The sequence below is a fragment of the Sorex fumeus genome, unplaced genomic scaffold, assembly GCF_029834395.1.
Source record: "Sorex fumeus unplaced genomic scaffold, SorFum_2.1 ptg000007l, whole genome shotgun sequence".
NCBI lineage: Eukaryota > Metazoa > Chordata > Mammalia > Eulipotyphla > Soricidae > Sorex > Sorex fumeus.
The window spans coordinates 9,164,615-9,189,721 of NW_026606064.1; the positions used below are offsets into that span (position 1 = coordinate 9,164,615).

The following is a 25,107-nucleotide window of genomic DNA, read 5'->3' on the forward strand; positions in this document are numbered from 1 at the left end:
CTTAATATTTTAGGGGAGAAAGCTACTTTGAACATAAGTTGTAATATTTTTCCTTCTGTATTTGAGTGCCTTTAGTTGTGCACTTTAAGATGGAAGTATTTAAGACCTAAAAAGAACCAATTGTCTGACTTTTTTGTTTTTAAGCAGTTTTTTTCATTTGTTATTGTATTTGTTTTGGGGCCACTGTTGACAGTGCTCAGAGCTTACTCCTGGCTCTGTGCTCAGGAATCATTCCTGGCAGTGCTGGGGAGACCATATGGGATACTAGGGATTGAACTTAGGTCAGCCGCGTGCCAGGCAAGCATGCTACCCACTGTACTATCACTCTGGTCCTTGGCCCCTACATTGACATTCTGATTATAAAAATTATCTGTAATCCAGTTGCCTGGAAAGGATCATTTTTTGTATCAATTTTTACTTCCTATAGGATATATATTTAATAAATTTATTATATATAATATATAATATTTATAATATATAATATTTATAATATATTTTATATATATTAAAAACTTTGGATTATAGCTTTATATTTTGCTGCTTTTACTGTTGTGTATGTGTGTGTGTGTGTGTGTGTGTGTGTTTGTGTTCATGGTGGTGGGGATTAAGTCCAGTCCACCTTACATGTGAGGGACATAATTTTCTGTTGAGGTGCTTCCTTAGCCTCTATGTGTCCTTTATTTTAAGAAAAATAGGAAATGTTTATGGGCTGAACAAAAAATTAGTGCTGGTAGTCTAGTGCACATATGTGCTTTGTATGCAATAGATAGGGGTTTAGTCTCCAGCATGAGCAGTCTCCTAAACACTGCAGGGAGTAATCTGCAATTTGCCAGGAACTGCCCTGAACACTGTTGGATATGGCCCCAAACACTATTTTAAAAATATGTAGATGACTAATAAATACATTTTCCTATTTAAAAAATAAAAATGACATAAGGGGCTGGAGTGATAATATAGTTGGTAGGGCACGTGATAGACCCGGGTTTGAACCCTGTTGTGGCATACAATCCCCTGAGCCCTACCAGGAATGATCCCTGAGTACAGAGCCAGAAGTAAGCACTGAGCACACACAAATATAGCCCAAACACTCACATACACACACACAGCACTGAATTTTGCTTTTATCTTTGTTTACATTTATATTTTTCCTTTATTACTCAATACATGATTGTTAATTGCTTCTTTTATCAAATAGTAACACTGCTATGTTACTATGTACCTTGCTCCCTCCCCCCCTTTAATAATTATCTTGGAGAACTTTTGTTACCAGTACCCACAAAATCTTCCTTACTATAGATTAACCATCTAGTTCCTTTTAGAGGGATTCTTGAATTGACTTCATCTTTTGCTGTTCGAGTAAGATAGAAGTAGTAATTTTGGGGGGAGGTGGGACAGGGTTTGATGCTCAGGAATAACTCCTGGCTCTGCACTCAGGAATCACTTTTGGTGGATCATATGGAATGCTGGGAATGGAACCTGGGTTTACCATGTGCAGAGCAAGCGTCCTATTCGCTGTACTCTCTCTCTGGCCCATAAATAATAACTTTAGAAAAAAAAAGAGTATTTCCCTTATTCATCTCTCTGTCTCTCTTCAGAGTCCACACCCAGTGATACTGGTAATCAAACGGGGCCTCCCACATGCAAAGCCTGCACAGTAGCCCTTCCTGGCTCTGTGTGATCCCTGTAGTGTTCAGATGACCATATGTGATCAAAATCAGGGTCACAGCCCCTATAGCCTTGTATTGTCTTACCTCCTGACTCTCCCCGCCCTACTTTACCTCAGGTTTTGTTGTTGTTGTTGTTGTTGTTGTTTTTGTTTTTGTTTTTGGACTACACCCAGTGGTATTCCTGGTGGAGCTCCAGGTGATTCTTTGTGGCGCCAGGGATCGAGCTGAGGTCTGCTTCATGTAACGCAAGCACCGTACCCTCTGTACTGTCTTTCCATCCCCCTCTCTCCTTGCCCCCTCCCCGTTCCCACGCACACCTTAAGTTTTCTTTTTGGGGCCATAAGGGCTGTGCTCTGGGCTAACTACTGGCTCTGCACTCAGGGATCACTCCTGGAGGAGCTCAGGGGGACTTTATGGGGTGCTGGGGATTGAACCAAATCGGCTGCATGCAAGATAAGTGCTTTAACCAGTTTACTAATTTACTATTTCTCTTCCCTTCCCCCACCTCAGTGTATTTGTTGTTGTTTTTGGAACACTCCTGGTGGTTCTCAGGATTTGCTTCTGGCTCTGTGTTCAGGGATCACAGCTGGGGGTGCTCCAGGGATCATACAGGATGCCCCAGATCGAACTGGGTTCAGCTGTGTACATGACAAGCGCCCTGCCTGCTGTATTATTGCTCTGACCCCCACCCCTTTTTAAGGAAAAGTTCTTTCCAGAAGAATGTCAGTATTAAAGATGGAATTAGAGCCAACATTTAATAGTTCCCAGAAGAAATAATTAAAAAAGGAATCATCAGTGAATGTCAAATCATTAAGCAAAAGGTTGAGAGGAACAGGATATTCACGTGGTGCCAAATTTAAGTACAGATTGACTGTTTGTAAAGAAACACACCTTTATAATGAGAACTCCATTATCAGCTCAACCAAGTGAACATATTTTGTCAATTGATCTCATAATTTACTGAGTTCCTCTTCTCTGTCTCTGTCTCTGTCTGTCTCTCCCTTTCTCTCCTCCCCCTCCCCTCCCTCCCTCCCTCCCCCCCACTTTTCCCTCTCCCTCTTTGACTTTGGACTACACCCAGTGGTGCCCACCAGTAGTCATCCCTGAGTGCAGAATCAGGGCCACACTCCGGATTCTGTACTCAGGATCACTCCTGGCGGGCTCAGGGACCATATGAGATGTTGGAGATCAAACCTGGGTTGGCTGAATGCAAGGCAGGCCTTTACTGTACTATCTCTCTAGCCTCAGATAGCATCTCTCATAAAGCATTTTTGGAAAAACCATTTACCCTAAATATATATAACTGGCGGGGGTGGGGGGTGTAACCTCCTTCTCACAGGAAATGCAAGGGATGGAAAGGCAATGTTTCTGTGAGGAAACAGTGGCCAAAAAAAAAAAAAAAAAGTAGAGCCAGAGAGATGGCATCAGGGGATAAGGCACTTACCTTGCATGTAGCCAACCTGTGTTCACTCTCTGGTCCTGCGTATGATCCCCCAAGAGTAAGCTCTGAGTACAGCCAGGTGTAGCCCAAAAACCAGAAAAGAAAAAATTAAATGAAAATGTAAGACATTTTCTAAGTCAAGTGCCTTGTTCTTATCTTTGTAAAAGCTAGTGTTACAGGAGCTGGAGAGCTAGTCCAGGGGTTAAGGTTCTTACCTTCCGCACAGCAACCCCAGTTTGATCCCCAGCTCCTCGGAGAGTGACCCAAACACACCCAGCTCCCCATAAAGCTAGTGTTGTATAAAAGTAAATGAGTATAAAACCGATCAAAACAAAAGTTGGAATCTATTTTAGTAGCCTAGTTCATTGCTTGTGTCTTCTTTCTTTTTGTTTTGGGGGTGGGATGGGATGGGGGTTGGGCTATGGGGAGCACACCTATGGTGTTTGGGGATCATTCCTGGCAGGGCTTGGGGGATCAGATGGCATGCTGACTATTGAGCCTGAGTTAGCATGTGCCGGTTAGCACCCTATGTGCTGTGCTAGTGCTCCAGCCCTTATTGATTGAATCTTGACTGGATTCTGGACCCGGGGTTAGTGTTGTGAGGGCCACCCACTCCTTGTACCTATCCCACCCATTCGGTCCTTGTGCTTCCAGGATCAGGGATTAAACCAAGTCTCTCACAGCTAAAACACGCACCTCATTGCAGCCACATCCCTGGCCCCTGATTCTGTTTATTTTTCAAAACCCAGCTACTAAAGAGTTTTAATTTTAATTAACTGTAAGTTTTCATTCATTGCTTTTCATTCATTCATTTACTGCCGTGCTGGAAATTGAACCCAGGGCTTCACTCTTGCAAGACAAGTGCTCAGTTGCTGGCCACATTCCCAACCCTAAAGATATTTTTTGTCGGAGAAATTTGAATGAGAAATGAGTAATAGATCACAATTAATGTGATAGTGGTAGTGTAATTATAAAGCAGAAAGTCCTGACTCCTTGGAGATATGCAGTGAACTTGGACAGTTAAGTGGTTTAGAAATTTAAAAAAGCATAAGCCAACCTCAAAATCCATAGATTGTCCACCCATGGAACTAGTGAAAGTAAATTTAACAAATTATTATGTTCTTGAATAAATGGTGCATATTCATTCTGGCTTTTTAATTTTAAATATTCAGGCTGTACCTGGCTCTGCTGAGGACCACTCCTGGGAGTACGCTAGGGACCATGTGGTGGTGCCTGTGATCAAACCTGTGTTGGCTGTGCGCAAGGCAGATGTGCTGCCGGCTGTACTGTTGCTCCAGCCCCTTTCTTCTCTTTCTCTGTAATTTCTCCGGAAACTTTAGTAACCCAGAGGAAAAGAGAAGGGGGATACCCTGGGGTAGTTTTCACACACTTGCTTGTAGAATTGAAACTGCTACATAAGAACCTCTAGCAAGAGCCTTTTAAGTTGGTTGCCTAAATTATTCTTCCTCTGGACACCTCATCCCCCAGCCCCTCAAGAAAAGGAAAGAATAGAAAGAAGGCTTATCTGTCCTTTAATCTGGAGGCTGTCTACAAGATCACAGGGAAAGCCAGCAACTTGGAAGGCTGAGTAGCATGTAAAAGGAAGGCAAGTGTCGAATTCAGGGTGTTTTGTTTTCATTTTTTGGGGTCACACCTGGCTGTTCTCTTGATTTATTCCTGTCTCTGTGTTCAGGTATCACATCTGACAGGCTTGAGGCGCCATATGTAGTGCCCAGGATTGAACCTTAGTTGATCATCTAAGGCAAATGCCCTTTCTGCTGTTACAGTTTCTCTGGCCCTGAGTTTTATTTTTGATAGAGTTTTAGGACTTTTTATTAGCAAAAGTTCTTCCTACCTGGTAAAGAAATAATAAGAGAATATTGCTTTGGAGAATCCTCCTCTCCCTCCCTCCCTCCCTCCCTCCCTCCCGTCCCTTCCTCTCTCCCTTACCTGGCAGTCTTCAGGGATGACTACTGGCTCAACTCGGAGGTTGTGCTCATGGATTCATGTGGTGTCAGGAATTGAACCGCTGCCTCCCAGCCATTCAGCTATTTCTCTGGTCTGTGGTATTATTTAGATTTGAGGCTGAGCTGTGAAGGATAGGATAGGAATTTAAGATGAAATAATTTGGAAAATCCTGAGAGAGGGGTCTTTTCAGAAAACATCATTAAATATAAAACAAAAAAATTACTTTGCGCTGGAAGCACGTTTGCGTGGGAAGTGTTTCCGCTTGCCAAGTAGACAGCTGTTCTTTGACAACTTCTTCTCCATACCTTAGATTTCCATGAGGACAACTTACAGGGACGTGAATGGCCTCGTTTTAGCTGCATCTGTGTGTGGAGCTCCTACTTGCTCCTCTTCCCGTGCCTGGTGGACAGTGGCCACTGAGCACCATGAAGGTGGTTCCAGAGAAGAATGCTGTTCGGATTCTCTGGGGACGAGAGCGGGGCACACGGGCTTTTGGAGCTCAACGACTTCTGCAGGAGCTGGTAGAAGATAAGACCCGGTGGATGAAATGGGAGGGCAAGGTGAGAAAAACAGATGTAGAATTCTGCATAAGGTTTGTGGGGGTGATAATAAAATGGGTTTTGGAATGGATTCATAACATAGAGTTGGGATGTAGTTGTATTTTGTGTAGGAGAATTGATATATCTGACTTAGGGGTATTTTGGATAGGTAGTCCTACCTATCCAAAATGGTAGGATTTATGGACTATGCTTTTTTTCTAAAGATGTATTATTAAAGGTATTTAGATTTAACTCTCAGTTTGAAGTTTGATTATGATTCTAGATTTTAAGTTTACACTTTGAATACTAACCTAGACTGGTTTATGGTTTTCATGTTAGAGTGATCCATAGTTTATAACTAATATGTTTTAACTTTTTTTCCTCCCTCTCTGCCAGAGAGTAGAACTGCCGGATAGTCCACGCTCCACATTTTTACTTGCCTTCAGCCCAGACAGGTACAAACTGCTTATCTATAATACAATTTATAACTTATAATTGCATTCGTTTTTGTGTTTTTGACATGACTTGGTCTTCAAGTCAAATCCTAAAAGGCTCTTTGAACATTGTATGAACAGATGTGCCAGAGTATCAGAAAGGGAGAATACTGTGGGTGAGGTGCTTATGGGCAAGGCACTTGTCTTACATACAACTGATCCTAGTATGTCCTGCCACCACATATGATCCTTCCAATCAGTGCCAGGAGTGGTCCCTGAGCACTGCTGGTTTGGCCCAGAAACCAAAAGAAGCAGAAAGGGAAAATAGATGAGCAGTGCAAGCCGTGAAGGTGCTGGGGAGCGGGCATTCTCTACCCTGGGCCTACTTCTAAACCCCAGATGTGGACTCTTAACTTTTTTCAAAATCCTCTGGAGAAACCCTTGTTCTTTCTTGAAGGTCATATCTCTTTTTTTTTTTTTCTTTTTGGGTCACACCCGGTGATGCATAGGGGTTACTCCTGGTTCATGCACTCAGAAATTACTCCTGGCTGTGCTTAGGGGACCATATGGGATGCTGGGACTCAAACCCAGGTCAGGTCGTGTGCAGGGCAAACACCCTACCTTCTGTGCTGTCACTCTAGCCCCAGGTCATATCTCTTTTTCCATTTCTCCCCCCATACTTTCTTTTTGGGGTCACACCCAGCAGTGCTTAGGGGGTTACTCTTAGCTCTAAGGTCAGGAGTTAGTCCGTCCTGGCAGTACTGAAGGTTCCATATGGGCCGGTGGGATTGAACCTGGGTTGGCCACATGCAAGACAAACCCCCACCCCCCACCCTTTGTACTATTGCTCTGGCCCCTCCACTCATACTACTTTTTGTTTTACACCCAATGATACACAGGGGTTACTCCTAGCTATGCACTCAGGAATTACTCCTGGCGGTGCTCAGGGGACCATATGAGATACTGGGAATCGAACCCTGGTTGGCCGTGTGTAAGGCAAATGCCCTACCTGCTGTGCTATTGCCTCAGCCCCTCCACTCATTCTTCTTAAAGAAAGTAAATTTCTTTAAACAAAGCTGTTCACTAAAACAAACAAACCTGGGGACTATAAAAGGCAACAAGGGACATTGAGCACCCAACTTGGAAAGTTTTCCAGTTACCAGCCTTTGTGTGATGTAGACCACCAATAGCACGAACATTTTCTCAGCTGAAAAACACATTCTCAGAACGTGATTTGTGTCATTTGGAAGATGGTGTGAAGATGTCACACTGATTTAAATGATTGAAATATTTCTTTTCTATTTTTTTGAATATTTCTTTTGTTTATAGATATAGATATACTATCTATATTCACGGCCACGCAACATCTTATTATCCCATTCTTGACAACCTGGCAGGCTACCAATGTAACCTGCCCACACGGCAGAGTCCGGCAAACTCCCCGTGGCATACCCAATATGCCAAATACCAGTAACAATGATGGGTCTCATGCTCCTAACCCTGAAAGAGCCTTGAATATGGCACTTTTTAAAATCTCAGGGCTAGGATGAAGGAGACATTACTGGGGCCTGCTCGAGGCAGTCGACGAATAACAGGATGATCGTGATCGTGATAGATATACTACCTGATGCCCAAGATGCATCAGGGGTTACTCCTAATCTTTTTCTGCTAGATGGGGTAGTCTGTAGTTTATTTCCTTTTCCTGTGCTCTAAATTTACTTTGTGCTTTGGTCCTCTAGGACTCTCTTGGCTTCCACCCATGTGAATCATAATATCTATATCACAGAGGTGAAGACTGGCAAGTGTGTCCACTCTCTGATTGGGCATCGCCGCACTCCATGGTGTGTCACTTTCCATCCCACCATCTCAGGCCTTATTGCTTCTGGCTGCCTAGATGGTGAGGTTAGGATCTGGGATTTACACGTAAGTATTTTCTTTTATTTGAGAGTCGAGGGCAAATATGTTTATGATGGGATGATTAAATCTAGAGGAGTGAATGGCCTGGTCCTCAGGACTACTCCTGATTAGGGGAAGTCTTGGCCTTAGTCTAACTGAGAGTCCTCTGTTGTGAGCTGAACACCCTGTGGAACTATTTCAATCTACTCACTGTGACACAGTACTAGAAGCTCTATAATGTGTTCAAAACAGGTTTCTGTTTTGTTTTGTTTTGTTCTTGGACTGCACCAGTGGTGTTGAGGACTTAACTCTTGACCCTGCGCTCAGAGATAATTGCTGGTGGTGCTCAGGGGACCAGATGGGAAGCCAAGGATTGAACCTGGCGCAGCCCCTTAAAAGTACCCTCCCTGCTCTACTGTTGCTCCAGCCCCTACTTTTCTGTCACCTGAAAGGAAGGATTTTGTTTTCCTCTGTACGTGGTTGTCCAAATACTCTAGGAACCTTGACCTGGTGACTGGCTAGTAGGTTGTTGAGCTGAGTTTGAGTTCCACCAGCTTCAGAAAGATCTCTGTGTGGCTATTCTTTGCTCACATGTGAAGTCAGAGAATTAAGCTTATAGTGATGTTTTTCTGATAAATGGTGACATTGCCAGATGACTGATTTTGCTGCATTATTTACAGAGGACTTTTTTTGGGGGTCTTTCCAGTTAAGCTAGGGATTGCGGGGTTTGCTGTGCTTGAGGCTCTGTAGTACTGGGATTCTGTACATGCCAGCATGTGCGCCAGCCCTTTGAGCTTTCTTCCTGTACCTCAGAGGAGGTATTTAAAGTAAGTCTTACGTGCAGTCATTTTACTCTATATGGACTTTTCTTAAAAATTGATACCCTGGACTGCTTGGGGCTTGTAACCTTGGATGATTTGGGTCGGTTCATTCATAGGGTGGCAGTGAAAGCTGGTTCACAGATAGCAACAATGCCATCGCCTCTCTGGCTTTCCACCCTACCGCTCAACTGCTGCTGATCGCCACTGCCAACGAGATCCATTTCTGGGATTGGAGTCGACGAGAGCCCTTTGCTGTGGTGAAGACAGCTAGTGAGATGGAACGGGTCCGGTGAGTCCTCTGTCCACAGGTGATATCTGATTATAGGACTCCCCTTATCTCCCCACCCACCCTTTCTTTTGGTTTGTTTTGGGACCACACTTGGCAAATGCTCAGGCTCTGGGCTCAGGGATCACTCCTGGCAGAGCTTGGAAAACCTTATGTGGGATCAAACCTGGGCCAGCCTCATAGTAGGTAAACTCTTACAGGTTATCCTACTTTTTTCCCCCCTTGTTTTTGGGACACATCCAGCTATGCTCAGGGCTTACTGCTGGCTCAGGGATCACTCCTGGCAGTGCTTGGGGAACCATATAGGGTACAGGGGATCGAACCTAGGTCATTTCTACCTTATGTACATATTTTATAAATTAGTGGTGATTTAGGTATCAGGTCTTTTCATTGATGTTTACTCCTCATCCAAATACAAAAGACCAGAATGAAGGTTTCTTCATTGTCTTCTTTTCATCCTCTTGGAAGCTGATTTTTTTCATCTCATCTGTATCACTTGATGTGAGATTATTCATTGTTACCAGCACTCATGCTTCTTGCTGGTGTAACTACTTTGTCTGAAGGAAGGCCTGAACCTGGGGCCAAGTGTAGGGACATTTGATGCTTTACTATTCGTCTGGACTCTTAGATGTGAGCAGATGTGTGCTTTAATAATGGAGCTGCTTCTTGGGTTGGAAGCTCAGGTGTTCTTTAATTACTATTTTTGTGATGAATATTCTCTTACTCTGACAACTGTGAGGTGATAACCAGAAGTATTTAAACTTATTTGAAAAATTTAAAGTATAGATGAAAAAGGATACCGAAGTAGTATCACAATTAACTAGTAATGATGACTGGAAGTTTGAACACAAGTTTCTTCTTGTTGACTGTAATCTAAGTATGCCTTTCCTTTCTATCTTTGCAGTCTGGTGAGATTTGATCCCCTTGGACACTACTTACTCACAGCAATCGTGAACCCCTCCAATCAGCAGGTAAGTTAGCAGTTCAAATTCCAGCTAAACTGGATATTATGCTCTATACAAGTGCTTCTTGATATTGAGCTCTTTAATCAGTTTCCACTTGTTCCTTTCCTGTCAGGATTCAGAACTGGGCTGGGGACATGGCTCAGAAGACTAGTGTACATGCTTTGTATACGGGAGTCCTTGGTGTAATTATGGGCAACCTTCCCCAGCCCCCAGCACTGTGCGCGTGTGACCCCTGAGCATTGCTGGATGTGCGCAATGCTCTTCCTGCCTAACCCCCTAACCCCCAAACAAAGGTTCAAAAAAAAAATAGCTTCAGACTGTGTATTCAGAGTGAACACCAGTGATCTGGACAGGAAAATCATTTCCGATTCACCATCCTTCTCTATCCTGGGATCTCATTAGAAAAGATAGTACAGCAGGGAGGGCACTTCCCTTGCCCATGCCCGACCTGGGTTTGGTCCCTGGCATCCCTTATGGTCCCCCAAGCCCTTCCAGGAATGACTCTGAGCTCTGCCCATATGGCACACAAACAGAAAAGGGGTTATCTGGGGAGTGTTGGGTGGTTTGTCATCGATGTGCCTCTGGGTGGCTGATATTTTGCTTTCCTGTCATGGAGAAGCCTTTCCTGAGACACCTGGTTTGCCAGTTGTGCTCCTTCAGAACAGGCGCTGGTTGGAAGTGAATAATTTAGCACCATGTGACTCAGAGTCTGAAGCCAGTTCTCAGTGCCCTCGTGCACTGTGGCTGCTTCTTCAGGGTGCTGGTTCTCCCTGGATGATGATCAGTGATTTCTCATCCTTCACCTGGAGCTTCAGCCTAACTGCCTTGCTCTGCTTCCTGCCTCACCTTGGTCCGCGTTGCAGGGTGATGACGAAGCGGAGATCCCCCTGGACGGAACCGAACTCTCCCACTACCGTCAGCGCGCCCTCCTGCAATCACAGCCAGTCCGCCGGACGCCTCTCCTTCACAATTTCCTGCACATGCTGTCCTCACGGTCCTCTGGCATCCAGGTGGGAGAGCAAAGCACAGTGCAAGATTCTGCTACCCCCTCACCCCCACCGCCTCCCCCTCAGCCCTCCACGGAGCGCCCCAGGACTTCCGCTTACATCAGGCTCCGACAGCGGGTCAGTCACCCCACAGCTGAGTGCTGCCAGCACCTCGGGATCCTGTGCCTTTGCAACCGCTGCTCTGGCACTCGAGTTCCTTCCCTCTTGCCACACCAGGACAGTGTCCCCCCTGCTTCTGCCAGGGCTACTACCCCTTCCTTTTCTTTTGTACAGACCGAGCCCTTCCACCCCCCGGAGCAGGCCTCGTCAGCGCCGCAGGACCAGGGCCTCCTGACCCGGCCGTCTGCCTTCAGTACGGTCCAGAGCAGCACTGCCGGCAACACGCTCCGCAGCCTCAGCCTGGGGCCCACGCGGCGCTCCTTGGGCGGCCCTCTGTCTAGCCATCCATCTCGGCACCACCGAGAACTGGCTCCCGGGCTGACGGGCTCCGAGTGGACCCGGACAGTGCTCAGTCTGAACTCGCGTGCGGAGGCCGAGGCCATGCCCCCGCCCAGGACCAGTGCCTCCTCGGTGAGCTTGCTGTCCGTGCTGCGGCAGCAGGAAGGCGGCTCACAGGCCTCTGTGTACACCTCGGCCACGGAAGGGAGGGGCTTTCCGGCTGCAGGCTTGGCCCCTGAGTCCGAAGGAGGGAATGGCTCCGGCCAGAACAGCGCAGGCAGCATTCGCCACGAACTCCAGTGTGACCTGAGACGCTTCTTTCTGGAGTACGATCGGCTCCAGGAGCTGGACCAGAGCCTGAGTGGGGAAGCCCCCCAGGCCCAGCAGGCTCAGGAAATGCTCAACAATAACCTTGAGTCGGAGAGGCCAGGTCCTTCCCACCAGCCCACCCCACACAGTAGCGAGAACAACTCCAACCTGTCCCGTGGCCACCTGAACCGTTGCCGTGCTTGCCACAATCTCTTGACCTTCAACAATGACACCCTGCGCTGGGAGAGAACCACGCCGAACTATGCCTCGAGTGAGGCCAACCCCTCCTGGCAGGTGCCCAGCACCTTTGAGGGGGTGCCGCCCAGCGGCAGCCAGTTGCCCCCTCTTGAGCGGACTGAGGGTCAGGCGCCCAGCTCCAGCAGGCTGGAATTGGGCAGCTCCGCTAGTCCGCAGGAGGAGAGGACTGTGGGGGTGGCCTTCAACCAGGAAACCGGCCACTGGGAGAGAATTTACACCCAGTCCAGCAGATCTGGAACTGTTTCACAGGAGGCCTTACATCAGGATATGCCAGAGGAAAGCTCTGAGGAAGATTCCCTGCGGAGGTAAGCAGGTGCTTTCTTGTCTTCTCCAGCACCCTTCCTTTGCTCCTTCCCTCTCTTCCTGCAGTCTTGCAGAAGCTGGGCCTGTGTCTGCAGTAGCAGACCTCCGCCTCTGGTCCTGATCTTGCTAGCTTGCAGGGTGTTTCCTTAGGTCTTGTGCTCTGGTGGCTGATGGAGGCCAGGGCTGACAGCCTTAGTCAGGTGACTCTTAAGAGTTCCTTTTCTGACTTAGTGCTTGTGACCTTGATGCTGAGAGGAGCATGTCAGTTAGATGAGAGAGGCATGAGGATACTGAAGCACTGACCTCCTTCATCTGTGTGACTTTTGGACCGTTCTGACAGATTGTATGTCCAACACATGGGAAACAGGCACAGGGCCCGGAGAGCCGGGAATGACTCTGTGAGAGTCCTTCTGGGGACAAGTTAGCCTAGTGATGCTTCTTCACGTGTGTCACTGTGAACACTGGGATGGTTTTGTCTCTTCAGCTTTGTTATTTGGAGAATTGTTGGTTCGCCAAGGGAAGAGAAAAAAAGTAGAAGTGTATCTATGTCAAGGAAGGTCCTTGTTTTCTTAGAGAGCTGATGTTTTGAGCAGCCAGTTAGGATGCTCTGGATGGCCTCCACCTCAGGGTGGTGCAGTGATTCATAGAAGGCAAGCCTTTCGGTCCCCAGTTGGCACTGGAGGCAGTTTGCTAGTGGCAGAGACAGTGTGGGCGGAGTGGGCCGCCCACCACATGTGCCATGTGTGGCTGTGTGCGCATCTATCTTGATTTATTAGGGACTTCTTTCTGTGATTTTGTAAAGGTCAAATCTAGCGTAATCACCAACTCCCAGAATATGCCTGTTGGATCCAAACAGCATATTGCTCGCTGCATTACATCCTCTGTTGAAGCAACTGAAATTTCTCTGACATAAGCTTCTGCAGGGTGGGAATATGGATTGTGCACATAATGTACTTATTATTTTGGGAGGATGCTTTAGAGAGTTACATGGTTAATAAGTATTTGTTGAGTGGTGTCAATTTTTCCAGCATTATGCTGAATGCCCTGGGACATTCAGAAGACTTGATCTACTAGCTGGTTTTTGCCCACTGATAGTATCCCATGTCACCATAAGAGGAAAGAGCTATTTTCCTGAAATTATTTTGAAAAGATGATCAAATGCTTCTTTAAAAAAAAATAACTTCATTTTATGGTATTGAGATGAAATGTATTCTAATTTCAGAGAAAGGGAATTACCATTAAAGAAGTCTTTATGTAATTTGTGTGTGTGTGTGTGTGTGAGTGTGTGTCTGGTGCATAAAATGATTGTTTGTTTGTTGTTTTGCAACACCTGTGGTTTTCAGGGCTTACTCCTGGCTCTGCACTCAGGGATCACTCCTGGCAGGTCTTGGGGGACCAAGTTCTGGAGATTAGATTCAGGTTAGCTGTGTGCAAGGCAAGCACCCTACCCCGATGCCTTATTTCTCAGGCCCCTCACAAAATCTTTTTTTTTTTTTTTTTTGTTCCACACCTAGCATGCTCAGGGAATACTCCTGGCTCTACACTAAGGAATCACTCATGGTGATTGGTGATGCTCAGGGGACCATATGGGATGCTGGGGATCAAACCCGATTTAGCTATGTGTAAGGCGATTACACTATGCTATCTCTTTGGCCTGTTATTTTTTATTTTATTTTATTTTATTTTTTCAGTGTCAGGATTCAGACCCAGTGCCTCACACTTACAAGGCAGATAAGTGCTACATTCCCTGAGCTATATCCCTGACCCCACAAAATCAGTTCATTTTGTTTCTTTTTGGTTTTGGGGCCATGTATGGGTGTGCTTAGGGGTTTACTCCTGGTACCAGTGCTTAGGGCTTAGTCCTAGCCCTGCACTCAGAGAATTACTCCTGACTACTTCTGACGGGGCTTGGAGCACCATATGGGCTTGTAAGGGATTGAACCCAGGTCAACCTTGTGCATGCAATAGGTATCTAAATATCTAAATGTTGAAAGGAATGTTTTGTGATAATGCTCTGATAGCCCCTAGTGTCTGTGTAGTTAGTAGCCTTGGGCTTTAGTCAGCCTTTGTTTGCCATGTTCCTGCAGCATCTTCCCTGTTAACACCTGAATGGTTTAACTTAAATGTTACTATTATTTGGTGGCTGGGTGGTGAGTTGGAGGTGAGGCAGCCTGGCATTGCTTAGGCTTACTCCTGTCTCTGCTCAGAGATCACTCCTGGTGGAGATTTGGGGGACTGTTCTTGGTGCTGGGGATCTAATCCAGGTCTGTCTTGGGCAAAGCAAGAGCCATACTCCCTGTTCTATTGCTCTGGCCCAAAATGTTACTGTTTGATACTAATTATAGAGTAGAGAGCAATTATGGAGGGGCTACTTTGTGGTATCTATTAGAGACCCATGCCTCATTTCTCATTTTTATGCACTGTAGGTGTTAAATTTTCCATCTTACAGTGAGGCCAGTGAGGTTCAGAGAAATACAATTTCTTATTTAAGATCAGATTGCTGGGCGATGCATTGAACTTTTTTGTTTTACTGAAATCTTTTTTTTCTATTTTACATTCTCTTTCATTTGTATATTTCTTAGTATGATAGCTTCATTTTTAGGTGAGCTATTTTTCTTTTCGTTGAACTTTTTGTTATGGAAATTTTCAGGCATGTAAAAATGAAGACTAAATTAAAATAAATGAACTTCCTGTGCAATCAAGGAAGAGCAACGCTTGCTTCAGCCTTTTCCCTCCCTATCCCCCTAATCACCCTCCACCCAGATATTTTTATCTGAAGTACCTTGGTTATGTCTCTCTGGAGTGGTTGTTCAATAAAAGTTTCTATGACGATGTAGCTATTCTCTGTGCTGTTCAGTGGGTACTTCTAGCCTCCTGAGGCTACTAAGCATTGGAAATGGAGCTAGTGTGATCTGGAAACTATAAGAAACATTAGGAATTGAAAGTTTTTCATTTTAACTAATGTAACATCCACCGTTACTAAAATATTGAGCATCACCTCAGAGTAAAGTAGATCTTTGAAAACCCAGAAACTATTATGAATTCATCATTTTTTTCAATAGAGAAGTGTATATTTGGTTCAAAGTTTTAGAAGTGCAAATATTTTTAAATGTTTGTGGTAGGGCCAGAGAGATCGCTTGATAGACTGGGTGCATTGTCATCTAGCTGTGGAAAAAGTTTATGTATGTACTTTATTTTCTTTTACAATATACAAATGGTGGTTTTCATTGTAAAGTAATATAGTAGATAGTTTATTTATAGAGTAGCTGTTAGCTGAGCAAGGATGAGATAGACCATAAGGACTGATAACCCTCTCAAAAATGAGTTGTACTCTAAGCAGGTAAGGTGCTTGCCTTATATGAAGCCCATCCTGGTTTGGTTCTCAGCACCCTATATGGTCCCCTGAGCCCTGACAGGAGTGATCTGAGCTCAGAGGCAGAAGTAAATCCTGAGCAGAGCCAGAAGTGACCCCCAAACCCAAAAAAACAAAGTGAAATGTGCTGTAAAAAGTCACTTACATATCCTTTCAAGAAGGACTACCATGTTTTCATAAATTGGGTGGGTCACATGAATCGTTGACAGAGGTGCTGTTGGACATTTGCTAATCCCTTCCCTGGGACCTTTCTCTCTGAGCTAGCCCCTGCTTGGATTCCCCAGCAGGTGTCACTGTTGAGCTGATGCTGCCACCGGGCTAGGCCAGCAGGGAAGAAAGGAAGGTGTCCTTATGTGTCTGTTTATATACTTGAAGGAAAGGGTTTATTTTCTGACCTTGTAGTGGGAGATTGACTGAGGAGGTATGTTTTGATCCTTGGCGTGGCTGATGTAATTACTAGGGTTTGCAAATAGAGTATTAAGCACAAAAGTGTGTATTTCACTAGAGCTCTGTGTTGCCTAGGGGTGATAATTGATACACAGTTTGTCTCATTTTGCCTGTGGGCAGTGGAAGAAAGCTGTCTGTGTAGTCTCACTCTAGCTTACAATTTATAACTTGGGTGGCAGACACTTTGCCTCACTGTAAGAAACTTCCTTTTTTTTGATGGTCTAGGGTCTAGCAGGCAGAGATTGGGGAATTGTGGCACCTTGTAGCAGGAATCTCCTGGCACCCTAAAACTAAAGAAAACTTAAGAGTTTGAATGGGGGATGGGGTTGGGGTGTTATCTTCCCCCCCCCTTTTCTTTTTTTCTTTTGCTTTTGGGCTACACCTGGCAGTGATCTGGAGTTGCACCCAGTAGTGTTTAGAAGATGCCCTGGGACACCTGCTTGCAAAGCATGCACTCCAAACTCTGAATAATCTCCCAAACTCTCCAGCCTTGTTTTTTTGGATGATGCTGGGTGCACACCTGGTACTGCACTGTGGCTGCTCCTTGCTGGCTCTTCTTCCTCTTTCCCTTTACTTTTCTCCATCCCCTTTTCCCTTTTCCTTTTTTCCTCCCCCCCCCCTTTTTTGAGCCTCACCTTTTGGTGCTCAGGGCTTACTCATGGCTTTTTACTCAGGGATCACTTTGTCAAGCTCAGGGGAACATATCCATTAATGGGGTTTGAACCTGGGTCAGAGGCATACAAGCACCTTACCTCTGTAGTGTCTCTCCAGTCCTGCTTTCTCTTTTTGATAAGTTAAAAAAAAATCTTAGATACAGAGAGGAAATAAATTACTATTGATCACTTGATCACTTTACTCATCGATTTGCTTGAGCGGGCACCAGTAACGTCTCCATTCGTCCCTGTCGCGTGCTAGTGTAGCCCAATGGAGTCTGCTCGTTCTAGGAACACGAACAGCCTCAAACTGATCATTCAGGGTCTTGCCGAAGAAGTATGGCCATCTCATAGGTGGGCAGCCACACGATCTTTTGACGTCCCGTGGAATCCAGTCAGTAATGGCTCTAGACCAGCGGTCGTCTCCAAATCTCATTACGTGTCCAGCCCATCTGATTTTCGATATCTTGGCAAATGAGACAGCATCCCTCATTCTTGATCGTCGACAGAGGTCGGAACTCCGGATTCTTTCTCTCATTTGAGTGAAGCGTGATACTCCAAGCGTAGCTCTTTCGATTCCTCTTTGGGAGACCCGAATAGCGTTCTCATCCTGTTTTCATAGGGCCCAGGTTTCTGAGGCGTATGTTAATGCAGGAAGAATAGTGGAATCGAAGAGATGTGCCCGGAGCTGGAGGTTCTTTGTCCTCTTAGCTATTTTTTCGACACTCTTGAAGGCGTTTCAAGCCGCTCTCTTCTTCCTGCGCAACTCAGGTGCCAGGTCATTCGTCATGTTGACTTCTCGACCTAGGTACATTCGGAGGTGTTTGTCCCGTTGAAAGTGAATGGAACATTAGGAACAAGGCTGTTTCTCATAAACATTGTCTTCGTGAGATTTAGCTATAGTCCAACCTTTCCACACTCACAGTCGAGGTTGGCCAGCATTTGTGCTGCTTGGCTTATGTTTGGTATAATTAGAACGATGTCATCAGTGAAACGAAGATGGTATAGTTGCCGACCATCTATCTTCGCTCCCATTCCTTCACAAAATTATTATTATTATTTTTTTTTTATTTTTGTGGCAGTGGGGCTCAGGGTTTACTGCTGACTCTGTGCTCAGGGGTCACTTTTGGTAGTGCAGTGGGGACCATATGCTGTGCCAAAAATTGACCTGTCTTTGACTGAACTTGCACTTCTTGCCTCAGGGGTAGTGGTTGTTAATTAAATTTGGTTTGAGGCTACACCCAGTAGTGCTCAGGGCTTATTCCTGGCTCTGTGTCCAGGGGATCCCTCATTCCTGGCAGGGTTCAGGGGATCAGATGCAGCACTTGGGTCAGCTGTGTGCTAGGCAAGTATTTGTCCTCTATACTCTCTCTCTCTCTCCCACCCTCAAGTAATTTTTTTAAAGTGATCATTACAGCAAAGGTGGGATTGGAATCTTGTATTCCAAAGAGTCTAAGGATTCTAAGAAAACTGGATTTTCTTCACTTCCTTTGAAATTCATGTTCTTGCTCAGGGACTGTCCGCAAAGACCCTGTTGCTGCTGTGGATTGGTAACTGAGGGTGCCCTTCCATCTGCTATGTGAAAAATGGAGGTCTGATCATTTGTAATTATTGTCTCTGTGTGGGGACATGTCACCAGCACATTGTTTCTAGGGCCACAGGAAAAGCATTTTAATTATTTGCCTACAAAATTGGTTCTTTCAAAATTATTCTAGTTAAAACATTCCAGTTTTAAAATCTTTGGGACTATGGCACCAGAGAGATATGGGCTGAGCCAGTGCTTTCTATGCATATGGCTTGGGGTTCAACCCCTGATTCTGCCTGAACACCATGGGGAGTGACCCCCAAGCACCCTTGCCCATGAACATTGCAGGATGTGGTTCTCAAACCTAAGAGCAATAACAACAAAAGAACTGGGCAATCAAAATTGGGCTCATTGTGTCTTCCAGCAAAATTGTTACCACACTCCTCCAGATAGGTCATTAATAACAGGGTCTTCAGCCTGAAGTGTTGAGTAAGATCAGGCAAGTTCTGAGACCTGATGTCCCTTGATCTTTGCTTTTTCTTTGTGATAAAGGTTGGGGAAGACATTGACAGCTCCAGCATAGGTTCAGCCCAGAACATCCTAGGTTATGAGATAGGATGAATGTTATAGAGAATATGTCAGGTGATTTTAAACTTTTGAAGGGAATTACTGTGGAGTTTGGATCCGACTGAATCCTCTTCATTCACACTAACTTGTTGGTCAGCCAGCTTTTTTGATCATGCCACTTTTAGTCCCATGCGGATTTGCCCAGGGATCTCAGCAGAAACATCACCCTGCCCTGTGACTTAATTTGTTTAATGAATTGCCAAGTATCATATTGGATTAAATAAAACAATACATGTCAATGTTATAATTATTATCAAGAGAATCACTGAGAAGTAAAATCGGTTAAGGTGATTAGTAAACATTCATCTTGTAAAGAGGCATAAACAAGCAGAAGGCACCATGATCAGATTCTTACATTAATATTGATAAAGCTAACATAATTAATGTGATGAGCACATAGTTAATATTTAAAGGTACCAAGCTAATACAGTGCCAACGAGCCTCTGTGACCATGGGTGTGAGACTGAGGGGACTTCCATACCTTTCTGCTGTCCACCTCACAGAAGCATCATTGATGTAATAAAACAAGCGACTCTGCCTTTGGGGCTGGTCACAGGCCCACGGGAGGGAGAAGGCAAGCTGGAAATGAGGAAAGGGCTCGTGTCTACAGTGAGTACTGAGCTCTCCAGTTGTAATAGATCCATGCCACTCAACTAATTGGTCTAAAAGGTATAGGGAACTAAAATGCCTCCCAGTTTCTTTGGATGAGGATTACACTCCATTTACTCTTTGTGGCTGATCATGGCTTGTCACTTAGACCTTTGAGGAACATTTTTGACAAGAGAGAGTGCTTACAGGTGCTTTGCATGTGGGAGGCTCAGGTTTGACCTCTGCACTGCACCACATGGTCCTCTGAGCGTTGCTGGGAGATGCACCCACAGAACACCACTGGACGTGGCCTGGCCCAAAAGAAGAGAAAGAAAATTACTCTTCGTGAACTGCCACAAATAATTCCTTACTCAACTTTGTTGCTTGTGCTACAAATATTTCCTTGTAATAATGCCCCCTTGATAGAGAAGTACTTCTATTTTTCACCTGAAGGCAGTGATGCCTAAAGCCCAGTATAGCTCAAACTCTTGTGTGTATATAGTTGATGCTCAGTGAATGGGAGTTGAATTGAATAATTCATGGAATTTCAATTACATTTTCCTATGATTTGGTGGGCAGTAGAAGTCCTTTCCCCCTCACCCCCAAATCCAGCTGTGCTTGAGGATCACTCCTGGCAGTGCATGTGGTACCTTTTGGGGTGCCAGGGATTGACCCCAGGTGGGATGAGTGCAAGCCAAACGCCTCACCCACTATATACTGTCATTCTTCTAGCCCTAGAAGTCCTGTTGTGCTGTTTTAACCAGGGGATGGGGGAGAGTTGGAGAAAAAGGTGTAAGGCCTTGCATGCAGCTGACCCCGGTTCCATCCCCAGCACCTATTATGGTCCTCTGAGTCTCTCCAGTACTGATGCCCGTGCTAAGTCAGATATCTTCTGTATAACTCTAGCTCAGGTCTTAGAATTTGTTTCTTTAATGTTTCACACTTGTGCTGTGTTTCTTACCTGTACAGTAGTTGGCTATGAGCTTGTAAGAAGTCTTATGCATCTGGTCATATGTGAGGCTTTGTCTTGTTCCCTCTAGTGATTCAGGGGTCATACATTTTTTTAAAAAATTTACTGGCATCACGTCCTCTTGAGACTGTTTTATTGACCTTTTGGTTGGCATCACAGTGGAATTATGATCTCTATCTCTGCAGGTCAGTGCCCTTGTTTTGTTTTGTCTAGAACTGGGGCTCAGTGGTAGAGTCCACGCTTTGAATGCAAAGTACCTGAGTTTGATCCTTGGCATCACCACAAAAAAATAAAAATAAAAAGTCTCCATGGTCTCACTGATTATCCACTTGGTTTTAATAAAGTCCAAAGTAGATGTAAATCAACCAAATTAGATGTGAAGGTTTTTAGATATGAAGGTTCTCTTTCTCATTGGTGTGTCATGAAGGTTTTTTTCTTCCCACAATCCCTGCCTTCTTACTTCTGTGGAAGACAGTCACTGAACTGCTTAGTTGAAGGATGGTTTGGGTTTGAAAAAATGTGTGTTCTCATTTTTTTTGTTGTTTTCATTTGGAGTTTGAGCATAGCTAGAAAAAATATTTTTTAAAAATTTGAATTTGAGATGTTTTTAGATTCTTTTTTTTCCTAGGAAGCAGAGTCCTTGTGTGAAGGAAATTTTGTTTTATCTCTGATTATCCTCCCCCACCATCCCAGTGGGGCAGTTGTTCTCTTTGATATTCAAATTTACAATAACTCCTTGTATACGTTTTGAGTTCTTACCGTAAAGTTTGGAATTTGAAGAAAGAATAGGGAAGACTCTTCAATCAAGAAAACCTAATGTGTGTTATGCGTAAAAGCGTGACTTGTTTTCCTCTGGGAAAAGAGAGATCCAGGTGTTGAGAAATTAGAAAGGAGACAAATTATTGGTTGAATTAAGAAGTTTATAGCCACAAGAGTGACTGGAGGAAGAGTAAGTGCAGGTCTGAGAGGCCCCCGGGGCCAAGCTACAAGTGTCTGGACTGCCCCAGGCACTCACAGGGCTCTCAATGTAACCCTGGGTATTGGGTCTGGAAAATAATTTTTTCCCTGTCTTCCTGCATTCATTCACCTAACAGTTTTGCCAGTGTGTACTAGGCATTACTTAAGCACCAGCCATAAACCTCTCCATAAACCTCTCCTTTCATTTTTCATTTATTTATTTTTTTAAACCTCTCTTTTTAATGGGAGAAACTTAAAGCACTTCTCATACTAAGAGTGCTTGAGTAGCAGTTTGCGGTGTTAAAGAGGATTATCAGAGGCTTTCTGATAAGGTGACCTTGGAGTGTGGTCTCAAGACTGGAAGGAGTAAACTAGACAGTGGGGTCAAAGGCATTAAAGAGAGACAAGGGCAAATGTAAAATCTGTACTAGCTTGGCTGGAGTACTGCAAAGGATGGAGAGAGAGAAAAAAGAGAGCTAATGGGGTTCAGATTATTGAGGGCCTTCTAAACCATTGAAGGGATCTTCCTTCTTACTCTTGAGTCATTTGGGAAGCCATTGAAAGTGGAGTGGCATGATCTGTTCTAAAAGATCTGTCACTGCTTATGAACTGAAGAGACTCTGCTAAGTAGGGTAGATAAAAGTTACACAAACATCACACACTTTTAGATTAATTTGTGCTTTGAGACTGTTGAAAACAAGAGTCAGTGATGGTGTCAATTAAAAAGGCCTTGACATCTCTAAATAAAGTTTTTTTTTGCAGATGTATTTCTTATTCCTCGTACAGCTCCCATCACTCCCCTAGTTTCATGGTACATTATTAAACGCGCGGAAGGGTAGCACTGGAGAGATAGTACAGTGGGTAAGTGCTTGCTTTGCATGCGGCCAGCCCTGGTTCAATCCTTGGCATCCCATATGGTCCCCTTAGCACTACCAGAAGTGATTCTTGAGCACAAGGCCAGGAATAAGAACTGAAAATAAAAATAAGAAATCTGGATGTGGCTCAAAACAAACAAACAAACGAAGCAAGGAAGGGAGACCCTAAAAATTGTAAGGAATTACTAGGGATAGCAGGAATCATAGGAAATTTTCAAAATGCTTGTTTCCCCCCTTATAAAACTAATGCAAATTCATTTGTAAAAAATAAAACTGCAAAAGCCTGTGAGAGAAAGTGTGTATCTTCTGTAGTGCTAACTACTGTTAACAGTTTGTTAACTCTGAAAATTTTTCTGATATAAAAGAAACCATTTTCCTTTTCTTTAAGAAAACAAAACTTTTTTTTATTGAATCACTGTGAGATACACCCTTACAAAGCTGTTCATGGCTGAATTTTAGTCATACAGTATTTCAACCACTGTAGGTTTCCCAGCACCAGTGCCCCCAGGTTCCCTCCCATCACCCCCCACCCCTACCCCCTGCCTTCCTCTGTGGCTGGTGCTTTTCTCTCTCTCTCTCTCTCTCTCTCTCTCTCTCTCTCTCTCTCTCTCTCTCTCTCCCTCCCTCCCTCCCTCCCTCTTACTCCCTCTCCTCCCTCCCTCTCCTCATCTCCCTCTTCCTCTCCCCACTTCCCGCCTTTTTGGACATTGCGGTTTGCAATATTGATACTGAAAGGTTATCAAGAATATCCCTTTACCTACTTTTTTTTTTAAAGGGGGAAAAAAGTCATTTATTTTACAAGGTAGTATTTTCCTGAAAGATTATACATAAAGAAAAGTTAAGCTGTTTATAGGAAAACAGTACATTTTTAGGAAATTACAGTAGGGTCAACATTGCGTTGGAAGTAGACAGGTTTTAAAAAAGAGCACAGTAAGTGAATAATTACAAGATATGAACAGCCTCAAAAAAGTGTCTGTGAACCAACAGGATGAAAGCTCCGCCTTCACCCTCTCAGAGGTGACCAGCTGTCAAAACCTGGGCAGACTCTGCATCTGTCCCACAGAAAGAGACGCCCCAGCCCCACACCTACCCCTGCACCAGCCCCGTGGGCACGGATGCTCCTGATACAGTTGGTGCTCAGCTTAACCCTCAGATATTGTCCATTGTGATCATTCTTAGCTATTATTGCCATACAGGTTTCTTCTCTATCTTACTTACCCTCAGCTCCACACATACTTGTGGTTAGTTCCAACCATTGACCAGACCTCCTAACCCCTGTTTTCCTTGGCCGTGGATTTTAGTCTTCTACGATAAAGGTAAAGGTAAAGGTAAAGGCCCTCCCGTTGGTCGTCGATTTGCTCGAGCGGGCCCAGTAACGTCTCCATTGGAGACTTTGTTGTTACTGTGTCTGGCATATCGAATACTCTCGGTAGCTTGCTGGGCTCTCCGAGAGGGGCGGAGGAATCGAACTCGGGTCGGCCATGTTGGCCGCTTGTAAGGCGAACGCCCTACCGCTGTGCTATCGCTCCAGCCCAACGATATTTTTTTTATATACCACAAATGAATGCAGTCATTCTGTATTTGTCCCTCTCCTGAATCATTTCACTCAGCATGATAGTCTCAATGTCCATCCATTTATAGGAAGATTTCATGACTTCATTTTTCCTGAGAGATGCATTGTATTCCATTGTGTAGATGTGCCATAGTTTCTTTATCCATTCGTCTGTTCTTGGGTTACTCGGCTTGTTTCCAGATTCTGCCTGTTGTGACTAGTACTGCAAGAACATAGAAGTGCAGATGGTGTTTCTGCTGTGTGTTTTTGGGCCCCCAGAGTATTTTCCCAGAAATGGTATTGCTAGGTCAAATGGGAGCTCAGTTTCTAATTTTGAGAAATGTCCATATTGTTTTCCCAAAAGGCTGGACCAGTTATCATTCCCACCAACTGTGAAGGAGAGTCCCTTTCTTCCCACATCCACACAAACACTGGTTGCTTTTGATCTTTGGGATGTGTGCCAGTCTCTGTGGTGTGAGATGATATCTCATTGTTGTTTTGTTCTACGTCTCCCTGATGATTAATGATGAAGAGCATTTTCAAATGTGCCTTTTTGCCATTCAAACTTCTTTAAGTTTCTCTTCATTTCATCGCCCCATTTTCTGATGGGATTGGATTTTTTTTTCTTGTAGAGTTCAACCAGTGCCTTGTATATCCTTGATATTAACTCCTTATCAGAAGGGTATTGGGTATCCAGGATATACAAGACACTAGTAGAATTGTACAAGAAAAAAACCTCCAACCACATCAAAAAACGGGGAGAAGAAATGAACAGAAATTTCCTCAAAAAATAAATATAAATGGCCAAAAGGCACATGAAAAAAATGTTCCACATCACTAGCCATCAGGGAGATACAAATCAAAACAACAATGAGATATCATCTCACACCACAGAGACTGGCACACATTCAAAAGAACAAAAGCAACCAGTGCTAGTGTGGATGTGGGGAAAAAGGGACACTCTTTCACTGTTGGTGAGAATGCCCACTAGTCCAGCCTTTCTGGAAAACAATTTGGACAGTCCTTCAAAAACTAGAAATTGAGCTTCCATATGACCCCTGCCATACCACTTCTGGGAATGTATCCCGAGGATGCAAAAAAGTACAGTAGAAATGACATCTGTACCTATATGTTCATTGTAGGTCTGTTCAGAATAGCCAAAATCTGGAAACAACCCAAGTGCCCAAGAACAGATGAGTGGTTAAAGA

At 44.5% G+C, this 25,107-nt stretch overlaps 1 protein-coding gene across 4 annotated transcripts in view; it reads left to right on the forward strand.

The window, feature by feature from the left end:
• The window catches only part of AMBRA1 (autophagy and beclin 1 regulator 1), a 207,670-nt gene that overhangs the window by 39,364 nt on the left and 143,199 nt on the right, over nt 1-25,107 (forward strand). For 2 of the 4 annotated variants that reach the window (XM_056107402.1, XM_056107407.1), the window contains exons 2-8: nt 5,387-5,636; nt 6,012-6,070; nt 7,789-7,972; nt 8,883-9,055; nt 9,957-10,023; nt 10,881-11,027; nt 11,298-12,334. In XM_056107402.1, the coding sequence (XP_055963377.1) occupies nt 5,502-5,636; nt 6,012-6,070; nt 7,789-7,972; nt 8,883-9,055; nt 9,957-10,023; nt 10,881-11,027; nt 11,298-12,334 (1,802 nt within the window). In that variant the 5' untranslated portion in view covers nt 5,387-5,501. Of the gene's footprint in view, nt 1-5,386; nt 5,637-6,011; nt 6,071-7,788; nt 7,973-8,882; nt 9,056-9,956; nt 10,024-10,880; nt 12,335-25,107 lie in introns of all 4 variants that reach the window. The other 2 variants (XM_056107387.1, XM_056107395.1) reach the window with 1 other exon arrangement.